The 16,541-nt window shown below is 39.9% G+C and overlaps 2 protein-coding genes across 2 annotated transcripts; both read left to right on the top strand.

Annotated features, from left to right (window-relative positions):
• Positions 1–2,529: 2,529 nt before the first annotated feature.
• On the top strand, positions 2,530–8,136 carry LOC115829273 (GTPase IMAP family member 8-like; the record flags this gene model as incomplete). The annotated part of the gene is made up of 4 exons (XM_030793327.1): positions 2,530–3,205; positions 4,526–5,176; positions 5,607–6,293; positions 7,013–8,136. Coding segments are annotated over exons 1-4 (3,138 nt in total), but the record flags the coding sequence as incomplete, so codon positions are not given.
• A 4,456-nt stretch (positions 8,137–12,592) lies between these two features.
• LOC115829272 (GTPase IMAP family member 7-like) lies at positions 12,593–16,304 on the top strand. Its single transcript, XM_030793326.1, has 5 exons — positions 12,593–12,624; positions 12,720–12,740; positions 13,266–13,877; positions 15,569–15,759; positions 16,054–16,304. The coding sequence occupies exons 1-5, from the start codon at positions 12,593–12,595 to the stop codon at positions 16,302–16,304; spliced, it is 1,107 nt and encodes a 368-aa protein (XP_030649186.1).
• Positions 16,305–16,541: the final 237 nt, after the last annotated feature.

Below are 16,541 nucleotides of genomic sequence, written 5' to 3'. Positions count from 1 at the left end.
ATGCCATCGGAAATATAGGCTATTAGAACTCTTTTTAGTCTAGTTGACCGAAATGCCCAGGTTCTTATTATTTGGGATTCTTTAGTGTCATTTTTTGATTGGAGTGTTGACACTGTAACGATTACAATTTGCTATACAACTGGTGTTTGAGCTTTCAGAACAGTAAATTGCTGCTATTGCAGTGTAGCTTTTTAGTGAAAGGGAGACCAAAGGTGATTACAGGAAAAGCTGATCAGGTAGGATTTTGGTGGGGGTGGGGTGTCTGTGGGGGCTCCTGCAAGGACACTGCAAGGACACTGCAAGGTGACTGCAAGGTGTTCTCCATCGCCATGCCACCCTAGGTCGCTACGACACAACACACATAATCACATTTCTGGATACATACTTGTACTGGACAGACCAGAGAAGCCCACGTTGGTCCAAGACTGGTCCACCAACTACAATAACTTCACAGTTGTATACTTGCCCCCTTACTCCCCATTTCTCAGTCCTGCTGCGGAATTCTTTTCGGCTTGGCATTGGAAAGTGTATGACCACCAATCACATGCCCACCTGCCTCTTCTGCAAGCAATGGAAGAGGCATGCGGAGACATTGAGGTGTGGTCAGTCCAGGGTCAGATACGACACGCAAGGCAATATTTTCCCTGTTGTCCAGCCAGGGATGACACTGCTTGTGATGTGAACAAAGTGATGTGGCCAGACCCTGACATAAGGCAGGGTCCATAAAGCATCCACCCCATCCCTTACAATAATACTACAGTGCAATGGTAAACAAAATTACAATACAAAGTTATTTTTAAGTTTAGCGTAACATATTGTATTGAATTCTGTCCTGCAATTCTATTTTTCTTTGTGTTTTCTTGTTGTTGTAAAAACCTACAATGGCAAAAAAAATAAGCTGTATATATTCTTCTTCTGAAGCCTTTCTATTTGTGTGTTCATTGAAATGAGATTAGATGTACTGTACTTGAACAATCTTTCACAGAAGCCTGTATGAGAAAATTAAAAAGGTATACGAAATACTAAAGACAGAAGTGTTTTGTATAAAGTACATCAGTGTGTTGTTGCTGCTTTCAAAGAGGACTTGAAATGGTGCATGTGTGTATCATTTTATTGCAAAAATGGCATTTTGAAAATGGATTGTTAGGTTTTGATTGCAGTTTCATTTTGACATGGAAGTCAGATGTTTATCTCCAAGTATTGTCTTATTTGGCTTGTGTGTAGAGTTTTGACACAATGAGCCAAATTCCACAAGTGTGTAAGCAATCCCAAAAAACTGTAATAAGGAGAAACGTTACAAGAAACATTACATAATGATCACTAAAAACCTGTGATGAAGTAGTTACAACCAAATCTCAATTGTGTCCGAAAAACATCTGAAATAATGCAGATGTGCTATATTTTGAGCTGCTGCAAAATGAGGATTACTGTGTGTGTGTGTGTATATATATATATATATATATATATATATATATATATATATATATATATATAAGTATGAAGGATAAATTATATCCAAAACATAGCAGAAATAAGGTTAGTGTGGTTTTCCAGAAAGACCTTATTTGACATGTGTCACATTTCTTCCAACAGAACCACAAAGTGCCAGAAGATGTGACAGTATTGAGCTACCCCCTAACAGTGAGTGACATTATCGTACCAAAACCAAACTTACTGTTGAACAGCTGATTGATTAACACTAGACCTCTCTCCATTGAGATGAAGAGTAGAGGGGAAAAACCCATCTGTTTGTATAACATTACTGACATCAAAGTTTCATAGGACATGAAATTGCTGAAGTGTTTGCTGACATGGGCATCAGAAAGGCTGATATTTTCAGTAGGACTGTGGTTAGATTAAACAGTTTTCTTAGATATTCATTCCATACATTTATGGATTAGGAAAGATTTACTCCTTTCGCTCAGAATGAAATTTCATTCAGATTTAGCTATTAAGTCTAGATGATTATCTCTGATGTACATATGCGCAGGGGTAGGGGGTATGACAATATTTCGCTTTTCAGAGATATCGATAAACCAATACAATAATACATTTTAGGTAGTACATTTAAAACAATAATAATTGTTTGATTTACTTGACATTTTTTCCTCCCCATGTGCTAATCTGACTGTAAACATGATGGCTGAAAAAGATTTGTTCAAAATAAGATTACATTTCAAAAATGTGAAACTGGATTGCATTTGCCAAATCTGACTTGAATCAATCAATCAATCAATCAATCAATCAATCAGCTCTAATTTGCAAGGCACATTAGAGACAAAAGTTTCTTATTGAAGCAATGGGAGAATCTCTCCATATGATTATAGTGATATATAATTATGCAGTTATACAGCACTGCAACGGACTGGTGACCTGTCCCGGCTGTTTCCTCGCTTTTTGCCCAATGAATGCTGGGATAGGCTCCAGCACTCCCCGCAACCCTAATTAGGTTAAGCAGTTTCCATTACAACACCACATAGCTTCCATTAAAATGTTTTCTTTTCAGTGTGTGAGCTGAGGATTGTGTTGATGGGGAAGAATGTGTTGGAGAATAACAGAGTGGGAAACTTCATCCTGGGAAGAGCTGCATTTAAGACTGAATCTCCTCCAGTTTCAGTTCATCATCACAGTGAGAGAGTCAGAGGACAGGTGGAGGGAAGACCCATCACAGTCGTCAACACTCCTGACCTGTTTAAACTGTCAGAAGATCAGCTCTCAGTGGCAGTGGAAGAGTGTGTGTTCCTATTGGATCCAGGACCTCATGTGTTTATACTGGTGTTGAAGCCTGGTAGTTTCAAAGAACAGGATGGAGACAAAATGAGAGCCATTCTGAACCTTTTCAGTGGTCACACAATGAACTATGCTATGGTGGTAACCACAAGCAAAACAATTAAGCTTGATAGTGATCCTTCATATCAGATCATTAAGGAATGTGGGATGAGAAAACACAAATTAGAGTCACTTGGATTTATTAATGTACGCTCCCAACTCTTGGAGAAGATAACAAAGATAGTGGGAGAGAATGGAGGGTGTCTTACCTGTGTGAGATCTGAGAAGTCACTGAGAGGCACAATCCTGCATGATGACAAAACCACAGCAGAACGACAAAGGGGAACTGTTCTGGAGAAGGCAACAGATGATGCAGGAGGAGACAGAGACAAAAAGATGAACAAGAGTGGAAGGATGGATGAGGAAGAAGAAAAAGGTGAGTCATGGATACATTTAAATTAGACCACTAAACAATAAAATCTCATTAAAAATAGTAGGCAAGTACCTGATTATGAAAAACTCAGCATGAGAGTTCAAATAGGAACTTTGAGCACAAATGTGTTAGGGCTGGTGAGGCCGGGTTTGAGCTTAAGAGATGTTCCCTGGAATAAAGCATTCAAGCACGTGGGTCAACACGTAACAGTAGGATATTCAGTTCTGAGACTGGGAGATTGGCATTTTGAGTAAAGTTTACATTTTGAATGGTTAGGGTACAACATAACAGAATTCAAAATTTCACACATCATGGGCAGATTATGGTGACTTACACATTGTGTCTGCTTCAGAACCTTGGTTTTTGTGAGGCTTTCATCTGCCATACCTAAAGTGAGACAAAGGAAGGGAAAGTTGAACTTTCCGTTATGTCATCATTGTACTGAGCTGTTCGCTGACTGACCGAGGCTTGTTATTCTACATTGCCTGCCCTAATTGGCCTTTTTTCACTCATACTTTTCTAGACCACACAAGCAGTGTTGGTTGGATATTTTCATTCATTATGCATTATTGTCTGCTCTTCTTGCCCTGTAGTTCATGAATAAAATAATTTGTCTCTGATCATCACTTGGCTACCTATTTGGTCTAATTATTATGCTAGATTTAAGGTTTTATAAATCTTTTATCTTACCCCTTCTGTCTCATAACTGCACTAAGAGAGAATCCCTGGGTATCTGCCCATCTGTTTTAAACAGCATAGTCTGAGCATGTTTCTGACTGAGCAAACCAGTCTTACTGAGAGAGCACAGTGACAACTTTATATATGAGATTGAGTAAAAACTTCTGCATGGCTAACATAGTTCACGATGACACATCCATATAATTTAATAACACTATGAGCTTTTGCCCACTGGATGAAAGCAACTCAAATATAAAATCAAGTTAGCAGTCAGTCCGGTTAATAAATGACTACAGTGTGAGGCCTGCAGCTGTGAATATCTTACTGCATTAAACTAAATCTAAATCTTACACTTTAATCTATCTGTCTATGGCGTTATACTCGGTATCTCAGTCTATACTTTTACATTTGTGTGCCTCTCCAACGGCAAAGCGTGCAAAAGATTTTATTCAGATAGCTTAAATAAATTTGTCCTGTCATAAACGTTAAAATGTTAGTTAATTTTAGTGTTAAATAGACAATATTGCCAAAGCAGCTGTTGCCCAGTGTTGTCAAAAATCTGAATAAATGTTACAGCTAATCCCTCTGATCTTGTGGTGAATTAGTGACATTGACGCTATTCTGTGATTATATGTATTTTTCCAGAGTCTGAGCTGAGGATTATTTTATTGGGGAAGAATGGACAAGAGAAAGAAAGAGTGGGAAATGTCATTTTTAAAAGTGAAGCTTTTCAGTCAACATTTACAGTGGGCCGTACTGTGAGAATTGGAGGACAGAGAGAAGGAAGAAAGATTGTCATCATCAACACTCCTGACCTGTTTCATCCTCAACTCTCAGATCATCAGCTCTCAGTGGCAGTAAAAGAGTGTGTGTCCCTGTCTGCTCCAGGACCTCATGTGTTTATACTGGTGCTGCAGCGTGGAGACTTTTCTCAGGGAAACAGAGACAGACTGGAGAAAATTCTTATGTCTTTCTCTGAAGATGCTTTTAAACATAGCATGGTGATTACTATAGAGTTAGGCAGCAGTGTAGATCCACTCACTCCGTGCACCACAGAGACTGATCATGTGCAGCAGATGATTTTAACATGTGGTAACAGGCACTACAGCCTTGAGAGAGAGAGTGAATCTGATTGTTTAATGGAGGTGATAGATCAGATAGTCAAAGGGAATGGAGGAGAGTGTCTCACTTGTGATGACTATGAAGACACACAACAGACCACAGAGGAGGAAACACTGAGACTGGAGTCTAAACCATACAGACAATCTAACACAAAAATACTAGTTAAAAAAAGTGGTAAGTATGCACTCAAAACAGGCTTGCAATTAAAGATATATATGATTCTAAAATGATTTTCAAAGGATAGTCTATAGTTATTCTTTCAGTCACTAAAACTGATTCATCAACAAATTTAACATATAAGTGGTGTGTGATTTTTAATTGCCTGGATTCAGTTAGATCATTGTCATTCAGGTCTCCTTGTATTGGAAGTGTTCACCATTTAAATAATGTTACACTTCTAAGCTCTGACTAGAATGAAACTAGAATGAGACAAATGAGTTTCAGGTGAAAGTCAGATGTACAGTTTACACCTTGAACTGGTGACAGAAACAAAACAAAACAAAGTAAACAAGTAAAGACAAAATCCACAGGAATTCAGTGATCCCACGTAATATGATCACATTTAAGGAGTAAATTAATTTCGTTTTCTTTTTGTGTGTGTCAGTTTCAGAACATGTCCCTCCAAGACTGAACCTGGTGTTATGTGGGTGTGTTGGATCAGTGAAGATCTCCATATCAGAGTTCATACTGGGCCAGAGAGAGTCCAGTCCAGAGTCCAGCTCAGTGTGTGTGAGGAGGGAGGGAGAAGCATGTGGACGTCTGCTCACCCTGGTGGAAATGCCAGCTCTGTACAACACTCAGCTCTCAGAGGAGGAAGTGATGCGTGAGACTCTCCGCTGTGTCTCTCTCTGTGATCCTGGAGTCCATGCTTTCCTCCTGGTCATTCCTGTTGGTCCTCTCACTGATGATGACAAAGGAGAAATGGAGAAGATTCAGACAATATTCAGCTCAATAGTCAATGATTACACCATGGTCCTTTTTACTGCAGAACACATTAACAGTGCTGTAATTAATTTTGTAGAACAGGAGACTGATACTCAGGCACTCATTCAAAGCTATGGGGGCAGATACAAAATCTTTGACCTAGTGAAAAATGCTAATCCGCATCAGGTCTCAGAGCTGGTGGCCATGGTGGAGAATATGATGACCAATGACAAGCCGTACTCCCTTAACATGTATGTGGAAGCACAAAGAGAAAAGGCCAGACATGAACTGGAGATGAGTTACAGAGAGGAGAGAGACAGAATGAAAAGGAAAATCCAGGAATTAGAAGGGAAAAATCAAACATCAGGTGAGTACAAACTGCAAAAACAGGGAGAGGAACAAATCTTGTTAGTATTAAGAAAATGAGATATGATCTATGGCTTGTCTGTTTGTCATTTTCAAAGAACAACTGTAGCACAAAGTATAATTCTTGTGCTCTGAAAACAAGAGATATCAAAATGAATTCATTACTGGGACTGTGGTTCACGTTTAGACTTTTGTCATAGTATTTGGGGAAAATCTCAGAATGTGGAATGCTTTGTTCATACATGACAGTGTGACTTGTAGTTAATTATGATTCACATTAGGATTCATTTCTAGTTTCTTAGAAATATCCTGTCAGTCACAGTTAATAAAGCCAGCACAGATCTTCTGTGAGACTGAATTAAACAGAGCTCAGTGAGAGTACATGAATTCATTAGCTGTCCAGCAGAAATAATGTGAAAGACACATGAAAGTAGCTGCTTGCTTGAAATAAACCCCAAATGTGCTGAAGTTCTCTCAAACACAGAATCGTCTGATATTGAACTCTGCAGTGTAATCCGGGGCAGCATCTGTAAATTTCATACACAGATCAAACTGCTCCACTGATTTTGACAACAGGAAAAAGGAGTGGATGTAGCCCACATTTTTTTTTATTTTATTTTGAAACTTTTCACTTAGAAAGTCAGCTTTTGGAACATAAACTGTTCATAAGACTACCTAAATCTTTATTAATTACTAACCCAAAGTCATTCTGTCTTTTAGGGGAAAATGACAGCTCCAGTTGTCTGAGAATAGTGCTGATTGGGAAGACAGGAAATGGAAAGAGTGCAACAGGAAACACCATCCTGGGGAGGAATGAATTTGAATCTCAAGTTGCGATGAACTCAGTGACCACCATGTGTAAAAAAGGAGTTGGTGAGGTTTTTGAGAGATCAGTAGCTGTTGTTGACACTCCAGGTCTGTTTGACACCACACTGTCTAATGAGGAGGTAAAGGAAGAGATTGTGAAATGCATTTCTCTGTCAGCACCAGGACCCCATGCATTCATCATTGTGCTAAGTATTGGCAGAATTACAAAGGAAGAGTTGGAGACTCTGGATCTGATAAAAAAGATCTTTGGTCCCAAGGCTGCAATGTTCAGCATAGTCCTGTTTACCAGAGGAGATGATCTGGAGGATGAGTCTATTCAGGAATACATAACTAGAAATAATCAGGCCCAAATTAATAAACTAATCAGAGACTGTGGAGGAAGATTTCATGTCTTTAATAACAAAGAAAAGAAAGATAGAACACAGGTGTCTCAGCTTTTAGAGAAAATTGAAGAAATGATTCAGTTTGACAGGAACAATTACTTTACAAACGACATGTTCGAGGAGGCAGAGATGGCCATCAGACAGAAACAGGAAGAAATACTGAAGGAGAGAGAGAAAGAGATAGAGGCTGAAAAGGAAAAGCTGAAAGCCAACTATGAAAAGGAGATGGAACAGATTAAGAAGAGACTAGAAGAGGAAAGCCAGAAAGCAGAAGAGCAACGAATACTGAGAGAGAACATGTTAAAAGAAAAGGAAGAGACCATTAGAAGAGAGTATGAAGAGAGGGAGAGAGCAGAGAAGAGGAAGAGAGAGGAGGAAGATCTTAGAAGAAAAGAGGAGGAAAATAAACAAAAGGAGCAGTGGAAGAGAACTTTTGAGGAGATGGAGGCAGAGTTTCAAAACCAGAGAGAAAATTTTGAAAAACAACTAAAAAACAAAGAAGAAGAGGAAAAAAAGAGAGAGAAAAAGGCCAGAGAAGAGTTTGAAAAAGAACAAAAACGAGTAATGGATGAATTGAAAAGAAAACAAGAAGAAGAAATGGTGAAGAGAGATGAGGAGGAACAGAGGAGAAAAAGAGAAGAAGAAAAGGAGAGAGAGAGATGGGTACAAAGAATTAAAGAGGCTGAATATGAGAAAAAGGAGATTCAGACAAATATTAAAAGAAAACAGAGAGAATGGGAAGAAAAACTGAAAAAACAAGAGAGAGAAAGAGAGGAAGAAGATAGAAAAAGAAGAGAGAAACGTGTAGATGAACTGAGAGAACAAGAAGAAAGACAGGAGAGAATGAGAGAACAGTTTGAGAGAGAGAGGGAAGAGGAAAAGCTGAAAAGAGAGGAGGAAAGGAAACAGTGGAAGCAAAAAGAGAGAGAGCTTGAGAAGAAGAGAAAAGAGATGGAAGCTCAGATGAAGGAACAGTATGAGAGTCTGGAGAGAAGGAGGAAAGAGGAGTGGGAACAGAGAAAACGGGACGATGAAGAGAGAAGACAAGAGGAGAGAGAGAGATTAGAGAGACTCAGAGAGGATTTTTTGAAAGAGCGAGAAGAGGAGATGAGAAAAAGAGAGAAGGAAGATCAGGCCAGGAGAGAAAGAGAGGAGGAAATGAAAGAGCAACATGAAAAAAGAGTAAATGACATGCGGAAGAGATATGAAGATGAAGCTAGGAGGCAGGCTGAAGAAATGGATGATCTCAGAGAACATATGAAAACCATACAGGATCTGATTGAACAACACCAAAAGGACCGTGCACTTCTACAAGAGCTGTACAACCAAACCACAGAACTACTAAAGGAAGAGCACAGCAGAAAAGAAGAGAAGCTACAAAAAGAAAACAGCCAAACACAAGACGAGCTAAGAAAAAAAATTAAGGAGCTAGAAAAACGGTTAGAATCAGCTTGTATTATACTATGAGACATTCCGGGGAGATCAACAGGCGCGCCATAAAATTTCTCAGAATCTATATGAAAAACACAGCAATATGACTGTACAGTCAAACTAACAAACTAGTTGCCTGAGGATGTTAGAGGCTCATGGTTTTAAAATGAGTCTTTCAGTACTGTCAGCCAACAGAAAATGCAGGAACTCCCCCTTATGATGATTTATATTAAAAGACTTAAATTAGGAGGTGAACTCTGTCATAAGTGACAGAAACCACAGTCAGTAGTTATCTATTAATACCTAAATGTGATCACTTCAGTGAGGAAAAAGATGATGGAGGGGTTTGTTTTTAATTGATTCTTGCTTTTGATTGGACCTTGACTGATTGTCTCTCTGTCCCTCTGTCTCTGTTTTAAAAGGTTTCCTTTTTCTACAGTTCTTTCTCTCTCTCTCTCTCTCTCTCTCTCTCTCTTAATCTGATAGCCTTGAAGACCTGAAATTACACAAAGTTTTATTCTTTTCAGTTGCATAATGGTAGCATCAGAACAAAGTATAAACAAATGGACAAGTTCCTGATTTTTAGTCTGTCATATAACCTATTGTAAAAGTTGAAATATCACATAATTAATTTAAAATAAATTACACATATGAAGATGGTAGTACCATCGTATATTTTTGTCCTACATACAAATTCCCTTTCATGCAGCCCTGAACATGATGTGTTTAACTGTATGATTGTACCAAACCAGAATCAATCACACACGACACACAGTCACTTTCAGAATAATACACAATCTTTACACATGTAGGTAACATTATAACTGATTTGATTATACAGTACGAATTACAGTTTTCTTCGTACACTGAATGTTTAGTGGACTTACAGGACTTCTCTTATGGTCACAGTGTTGTTTTTCACAACATTTTCCTGTTATTTCACTGGATCTTTTAATTTTTTTGTATTTTTGCAGAACATAAACTATTAAATGCCATTAGACCCCCTACCAGAGGGGATATTAGGTAGCTGACAATTTAATACCTTTTTACTGAGGAGTAATATGTCAGAATGAAGTGTGGTCTGTGATTTAAAAGTGTCTGGGAAAAGCACGTCACTACAACACAATGGCAAATTGGGAAAACTCAGAGCGGAATTATGTTTAGTACACATTTGGCAACGCATACTATACACTTACAGCTAAACTCACAAAACCACTTTTCACTGATTACAGTTGCTATGTGTGGCAGGGTGAAACCGAACAGGGGTTCGGGTTGCCCAAAACACACCAAAAACAAACAAAAAAAAACAAACAAACAAAAAAAAGATAGATTAACAAATAAACAAATCGCTACTCTCAGTTTCTCAAATCAAATACACCACACCACACCACACCGCTACTTTCTGTTCTCCTTACTCCCTCAACCTAAAATGATGAAAAAAACCCTTTGTACTATAAGCCCCTCCCCTCGGAACATACCAGCTTCCTTCTGTTAATTTACAATATTATGGCAGTTAATTATCCATTCTAACACATATACATAATCACCAACACAAATTCACACTCCACAGTAATGTTTTAACTTTTACAATTTCCGGCTAGTGACAGCCGATCGTTACATTTAAAGGTAAAAAACCCTTTTCCATGGAATGGACCCTTCCCCGTGTGCATCACGCATGCGCCACTCCGGTTAAACTAAATAAATGAACTCGCGTTCCTACAGCTCTGTTTGGTCCTCCCCTGCACCGGTAGTCCTATGCTACTGCAACACAGATAACCAAACAGAGGGAGACACGACAACCAACAAACATTACAACACAATAAGAACGTTTAAACAAAGCAATATCTATAATAAAGATGGGACAAACATTTAACTGGGTAATTGTGTGTGAGTGTAAACTGATAAAGACAGTAATGGTAAACCAACAACAGTAAAGATGCTAACAAACATTTAGGTGTAACTGGTTTGTAGGGTGTTTTAAACTGTAAGATTGTGAACGTGAATTGGAAATGTTTGTGTGTATGAAACCAGGTAACCTGCTGCGTGCTTCGAGTGTGCAGCCTCTAGCGCGGTATGTTATTGGAATATGTGCGTTATTGATATGTATGAATGACATACATGTAACAGGACACAAACACGAACGAATACTGTACAACTTAGGAAAGTGGTTAGTTTGGGGGGAAAGGGTGCCGCTCGCGGCCTGAGACAGAGCCCTCTGTCACACTATGGAAGCACAAGAAGCAAAATGAGAGGTTCCCAGTGGAGAATTACAAAATTATATTATACCAAAAAAACATTGTGAAAGGAAGCCTAACACTTACATCATGCACCAACCTAAACCATGACACCAAAAACTCTCTGGGCTGCTCTCACAAACAGTCATCCACCAGGGGTATATCCTCACTGCTTTTAGAATGCAGATTTCAAGCCAAATGAATGTGTGAAAATGTGTGAAATGTGTGCAGATACAAGAATGAAAAGAAAAGAAAGTTAGTGAGATTTGCCTTTAACTGATAACAAGTAAAAGACTGAAGAATTCTCCAGTCATTTGAATATTAAAACTGAAAGCTGAAACTGCAAAACAAAACTATATGTCTGAAAAATTAAAAGGCATAAATATTTGAGACGGCAGCAATAATCTGCATTTAAAACTCTCTATAAGAAGAATCAGTTGGTGATTTGTAGGGGGATGAGGGGGGATGTCATCCCCCCCCCCGTTAGAAAAATGACCAAAGTGCACCCCCCTTGTTAACCTGTCATCCCCTTTATTCTCTATAGAATAGTATCAGTCACCATTGGGCCATCCCCCCGTTCAAAAATAACAAATCGCCTACTGAGAATTATAATGTTTCATTTGTACTTCCTTTCAAAAAGCATGTGTGAGGCTTAACTGTCAGTCTCAAGGAGACCAGTCATAGCTGTGAGGAAGGTGAGTGGGAGGAGCCAAACTGTGTCTTTGAGATGTCTGTGGAGAGCTCCTCTATTCATTTTCTCACAGTTGTGACAGGCTAGAGGAACAGTAAGATGTTCTTTTACAGTGAAAAAGGAGGGAAAGAATGAAGAGGCTTCAGAAAAAAAAGACTGAGAAGGACATTGAGCAGTTCCACCTGAGAGCACATGTGATGGAGCCTTACTGTCAGTCTGTTTGTGAGAAGACCAGTAGTCTAACATCACATATATCAGTGATCTTATTCTTCAAGGTATAAAATATGGAATCCTTTTGCTTACATTGTTAATCATTGCAAGTAATTCAATAAACCTCAAGCTGGCTGGACCACATCTATTTCCATGAAACATTTCAGCTCCACAAAAAAGGTGGCTACTTTAGTGCAGGCAGTTTTTATAGCAACTACACAACAGGAAAATTCTGTTCCACCACTGTCTCAGTCACCCTAAGTACATTTTACATGTGTTATATGTCCTAGACGTGGGCTGATTTCTAAAGATCACTATGTGTCCATATATAATAATACAGTTCCCTTGATATAAAAAATATTCTGCAGAACACATGACCAGCACCGTAATTAATTTTGTAGAACAGAATACTGAAACACAGGCACTCATTCAAAGCTATGGGGGCAGATACAAAATATTTGACCGAGTGAAAAATACTGATCTGCATCAGGTCTCAGAGCTGGTGGCCACGGTGGAGAGTACGATGACCAAAGACAAGCCGTACTCTCTTAACATGTATGTAAAGGCACGAGAAGAGAAAGCCAGACATGAACTGGAGATGAGTTACAGAGAGAAGAGAGACAGAATGAAAAGGAAAATCCAGGAATTAGAAGGGAAAAACCAACCATCAGGTGAGTACAAACTGCAAAAACAGGGAGAGGAACAAATCTTGTTAGTATTAAGAAAAAGAGATGTGATCTGTGGCTTATCTGTTTGTCATTTTCAATGAATAACAGTAGCATAAAATAAAATTAATGTGCTCTGAAAACGACAAATATTATCTCAGATGTGACCTGTTGATGTTGTGTCACACACAGGGTCACCTGATATTTAGGTTTTGCAGTGTAAACAGGGGCAGTATCTGTGAATTTCATACACAGGCTAAACTGCTCCACTGCTTTTGACAACATGACACAATAATATCAAACTAGCCAACTAGTCAAAAGAAGAGGCTCTAACTTCCTTGGTTTTATTCTGAACATTTTCAACAAGACAGTCAGTTGTTGGAAAAGGAACTAAGCACAGATGTAATGCAGAATGGAAAGTAAAGCATTAGACAGATATCAGCATGGTCTACCATCTCCTGAATCTTTATTAATTACTAACCCAAAGTCGTTCTGTCTTTTAGGGGAAAATGACAGCTCCAGTTGTTTGAGAATAGTGCTGATTGGGAAGACAGGAAATGGAAAGAGTGCAACAGGAAACACCATCCTGGGGAGGAATGAATTTGTATCCAAGGCCAGATTGAGTTCAGTAACAGACGTGTGTAAAAAAGGAGTTGGTGAAGTTTTTGGGAGATCAGTAGCTGTTGTTGACACTCCAGGTCGTTTTGACACCACACTGTCTAATGAGGAAGTGAAGGAAGAGATTGTGAAATGCATTTCTCTGTCAGCACCAGGACCCCATGCATTCATCATTGTACTGAGTATTGGCAGAATTACAAAGGAAGAGTTGGAGACTCTGGATCTGATAAAAAAGATCTTTGGTCCCAAGGCTGCAATGTTCAGCATAGTCCTGTTTACCAGAGGAGATGATCTGGAGGATGAGTCTATTCAGGAATACATAACTAGAAATAATCAGGCCCAAATTAATAAACTAATCAGAGACTGTGGAGGAAGATTTCATGTCTTTAATAACAAAGAAAAGAAAGATAGAACACAGGTGTCTCAGCTTTTAGAGAAAATTGAAGAAATGATTCAGTTTGACAGGAACAATTACTTTACAAACGACAAACGACATGCAGAACAACTGAGAGAACAAGAAGAAAGACAGGAGAGAATGAGAGGACAGTTTGAGAAGGAGAGAGAAGAGGATAAGACAAGAGATGGAAGACCAGTGGAGGAGACAGTATGACAGTCTGGAGAAAATGAGGAGAGAGGAGTGGGAGCAAAGACAACGTGAAGATTAGAAGAGAGAACAAGAGGAGAGAGAGAGATTAGAGAGACTCAGAGAGGATATTTTGAGAGAGAAAGAAGAGGAGACCAGAAGAGGAGAGAAGGAAGATCAGGCCAGGAGAGAAAGAGAGGATAAAGAATGTGAGGAAATGAAAGAGCAACATGAAAAAAGAGTAAATGACATGAGGAAGAGATATGAAGATGAAGCTAGGAGGCAAGCTGAAGAAATGAGTGACCTCAGAGAACATATGAAAAACTCAGAGCAGAAATTGAAGGACAGAGTCAAAACATCACCAAACTAAAAGAAGAAAATAAAGAGTACAGCACAAGAGAAGCTGAACTAAAAGCAAAAAATGAAGAGTTAACCAGGACAGAAGCTGAACGAAGAGAAAAAAATGAGGAATTAAAAAAAGGGGGTGTTGCGTTATACAGTAAGACATTCCAGGGAGATCTACGTGCACGCGACAATATTTCTTAGAATCTGTCTGAAAAACATGACAGTATGACCATACAATCCAACTAACAAACTAGTTGCTTATGGTCTTTGCTTGAGGATGTTTGAAGCTCATGGCTTTAAAATGAGTCCCTCAGCACTGTCAGCCAAGACAAAACACAGGAACTCCTCACTCTGGTTTATACGCTCAAATTAAAATGAGTTATATTAGGAGATGAACTGTGTCACAAGTGTTGTTTGAAGGGCTCCTTGGTTTGAGCTGCGTCTGAAACTATATTTGGTACTTATGTATTAATACCTAAATGTCATCACTTCAGTGAGGAAAAAGATGATGATGGAGTGATTTGTTTTTAACTGACTCTTGCTTTTGATTGGACCTTAAGTGATTGTATTTGCAATATAATGTTTAAAAAGTTTTCTTTTTTTCTACAGTTTTTTTTTTCTCTTTTTTTTCACTCTCCACCCCCCCCCCCCCCCCCGTTATTCTGATAGCCACAATTACACAGTTTTATTTTTTCAGTTGCTGAACAGTAGCATCAGAACATAGTAAATACAAATGGACAAATTTCTGATTTTTAGTCTGTCATATAATCCATTGTAAAAGTTGAGATATCACAAAATGATTTGAAATAAATTACACATATGAAGATGGTAGTACCATTGTATAATTTTCGAATATTTACAAGGTGATCTTTACAAAATATTTACAGGTATAATTTTGTCCTACTGTAACAACCTCGCCTCCCCCCTTGTCTGTTTCAGCCACTCAGCGTTCAGCATCGCCGGTCTACTGATCACCACTCACTACCTTCACCTGTTTGCTCTTTAAGTTTCCTCCTTATTTAAACCCCTTAGTTTTGCACATTCATTGCGAAGTCTACTCCTGGTAAATTGCCACAGACCTTTGCCTGTTTCCATTGTGAGGCGAACCCCATTTGAACCAACTCGTGCAACGATTCAAGTTTGTATGAACTTGAGACGAACCCAGTTTGTATGAACTTTGACACAGACCTTGTCGAATTTTCCAGTTCCTTGGTAACATCTGCCTTTTGTTTTAATAAAATCTTTTGTTGTGCACTTGCGTCCTGCTTTAGTTTTGGTTCTCTGACAGAAGACTTCGCCGCACCATGGACGCAGCGAACAATTCCCTGCCCACGGAGGAGAGTCCAGACCATTGCGGGGAGTCCTCGCCGGTTCCAGCCCTGGCCGCAGCAGTTGCAGATCAGCAGCGTGAGCTTGTCCAACTCCGAACCACCATGGGCGAAGTTGTCCACCACATGGAACAACTCATGACTGTTCTGCGTCCGCCTCCCGTCCCAGTCCCCCCGCCTGCTTCGCCAGCCGAGCCTTAACGTCTGCATGATTCACCGATCAAACTTCCCGAACGCTATGAGGGCGCCCCCGCTGATTGTCATGGTTTCATCCTAAAATGCCAGTTATACTTTGCTCACCATCCTTCCCTTTCAGATGCGACTAAGATCGCTACCATCATCTCGCAGCTGACCGGAAGGGCCTTGCAGTGGGCAACCGCTGTCTGGGAAAGAAGAGGTAAGGAAGTTGCAACGTATGAACGTTTCGAAAATCTTTTTCGCGCAGTGTTTGATCACCCAGCAGAGGGGCGAGAGGTGGGTGAGAGGCTGCTCCAGCTCACCCAGGGCACCTGCTCTACTGCTGACTATGTGCTGGCCTTCTGGACTGCTGCTGCTGCCAGCGGCTGGAATGAGCCAGCTCTCCTCTACCGGCAAGAACTCCAGATGGAGTTGGTCTGCCGTGGTGAGAACATGAGTCTGGACTCCCTCACTGGCCTGTCTATCCGTTTGGACCGTCTGCTGCGTGAACGCCGTTGACCAGCTAGACCTACCAGATTGCCACTCCAGTCCCACTCAGACCCTGAGCCCGAGCCAATGCAGATTGGTCACACCCACCTCACCAACACGCCTCTACTGCGGAGAGGAGGGTCAACAGCTGGCGGGCTGCCCGGTGAGACCTGCTCTGTCTCCAAGGTCCATCAGAGGGACACTGCCCTGGGAAAGGACCTACCACAGTGAGGTAAGCACTCCCTCTCTAATTCTGGCGGCAAAACC

This window comes from Chanos chanos, chromosome 16 (assembly GCF_902362185.1).
Source record: "Chanos chanos chromosome 16, fChaCha1.1, whole genome shotgun sequence".
NCBI classification, from domain to species: Eukaryota; Metazoa; Chordata; class Actinopteri; order Gonorynchiformes; family Chanidae; genus Chanos; species Chanos chanos.
The sequence above is the reverse complement of the archived record's forward strand: the minus strand, read 5'-3'. Positions and strand labels throughout refer to the sequence as shown.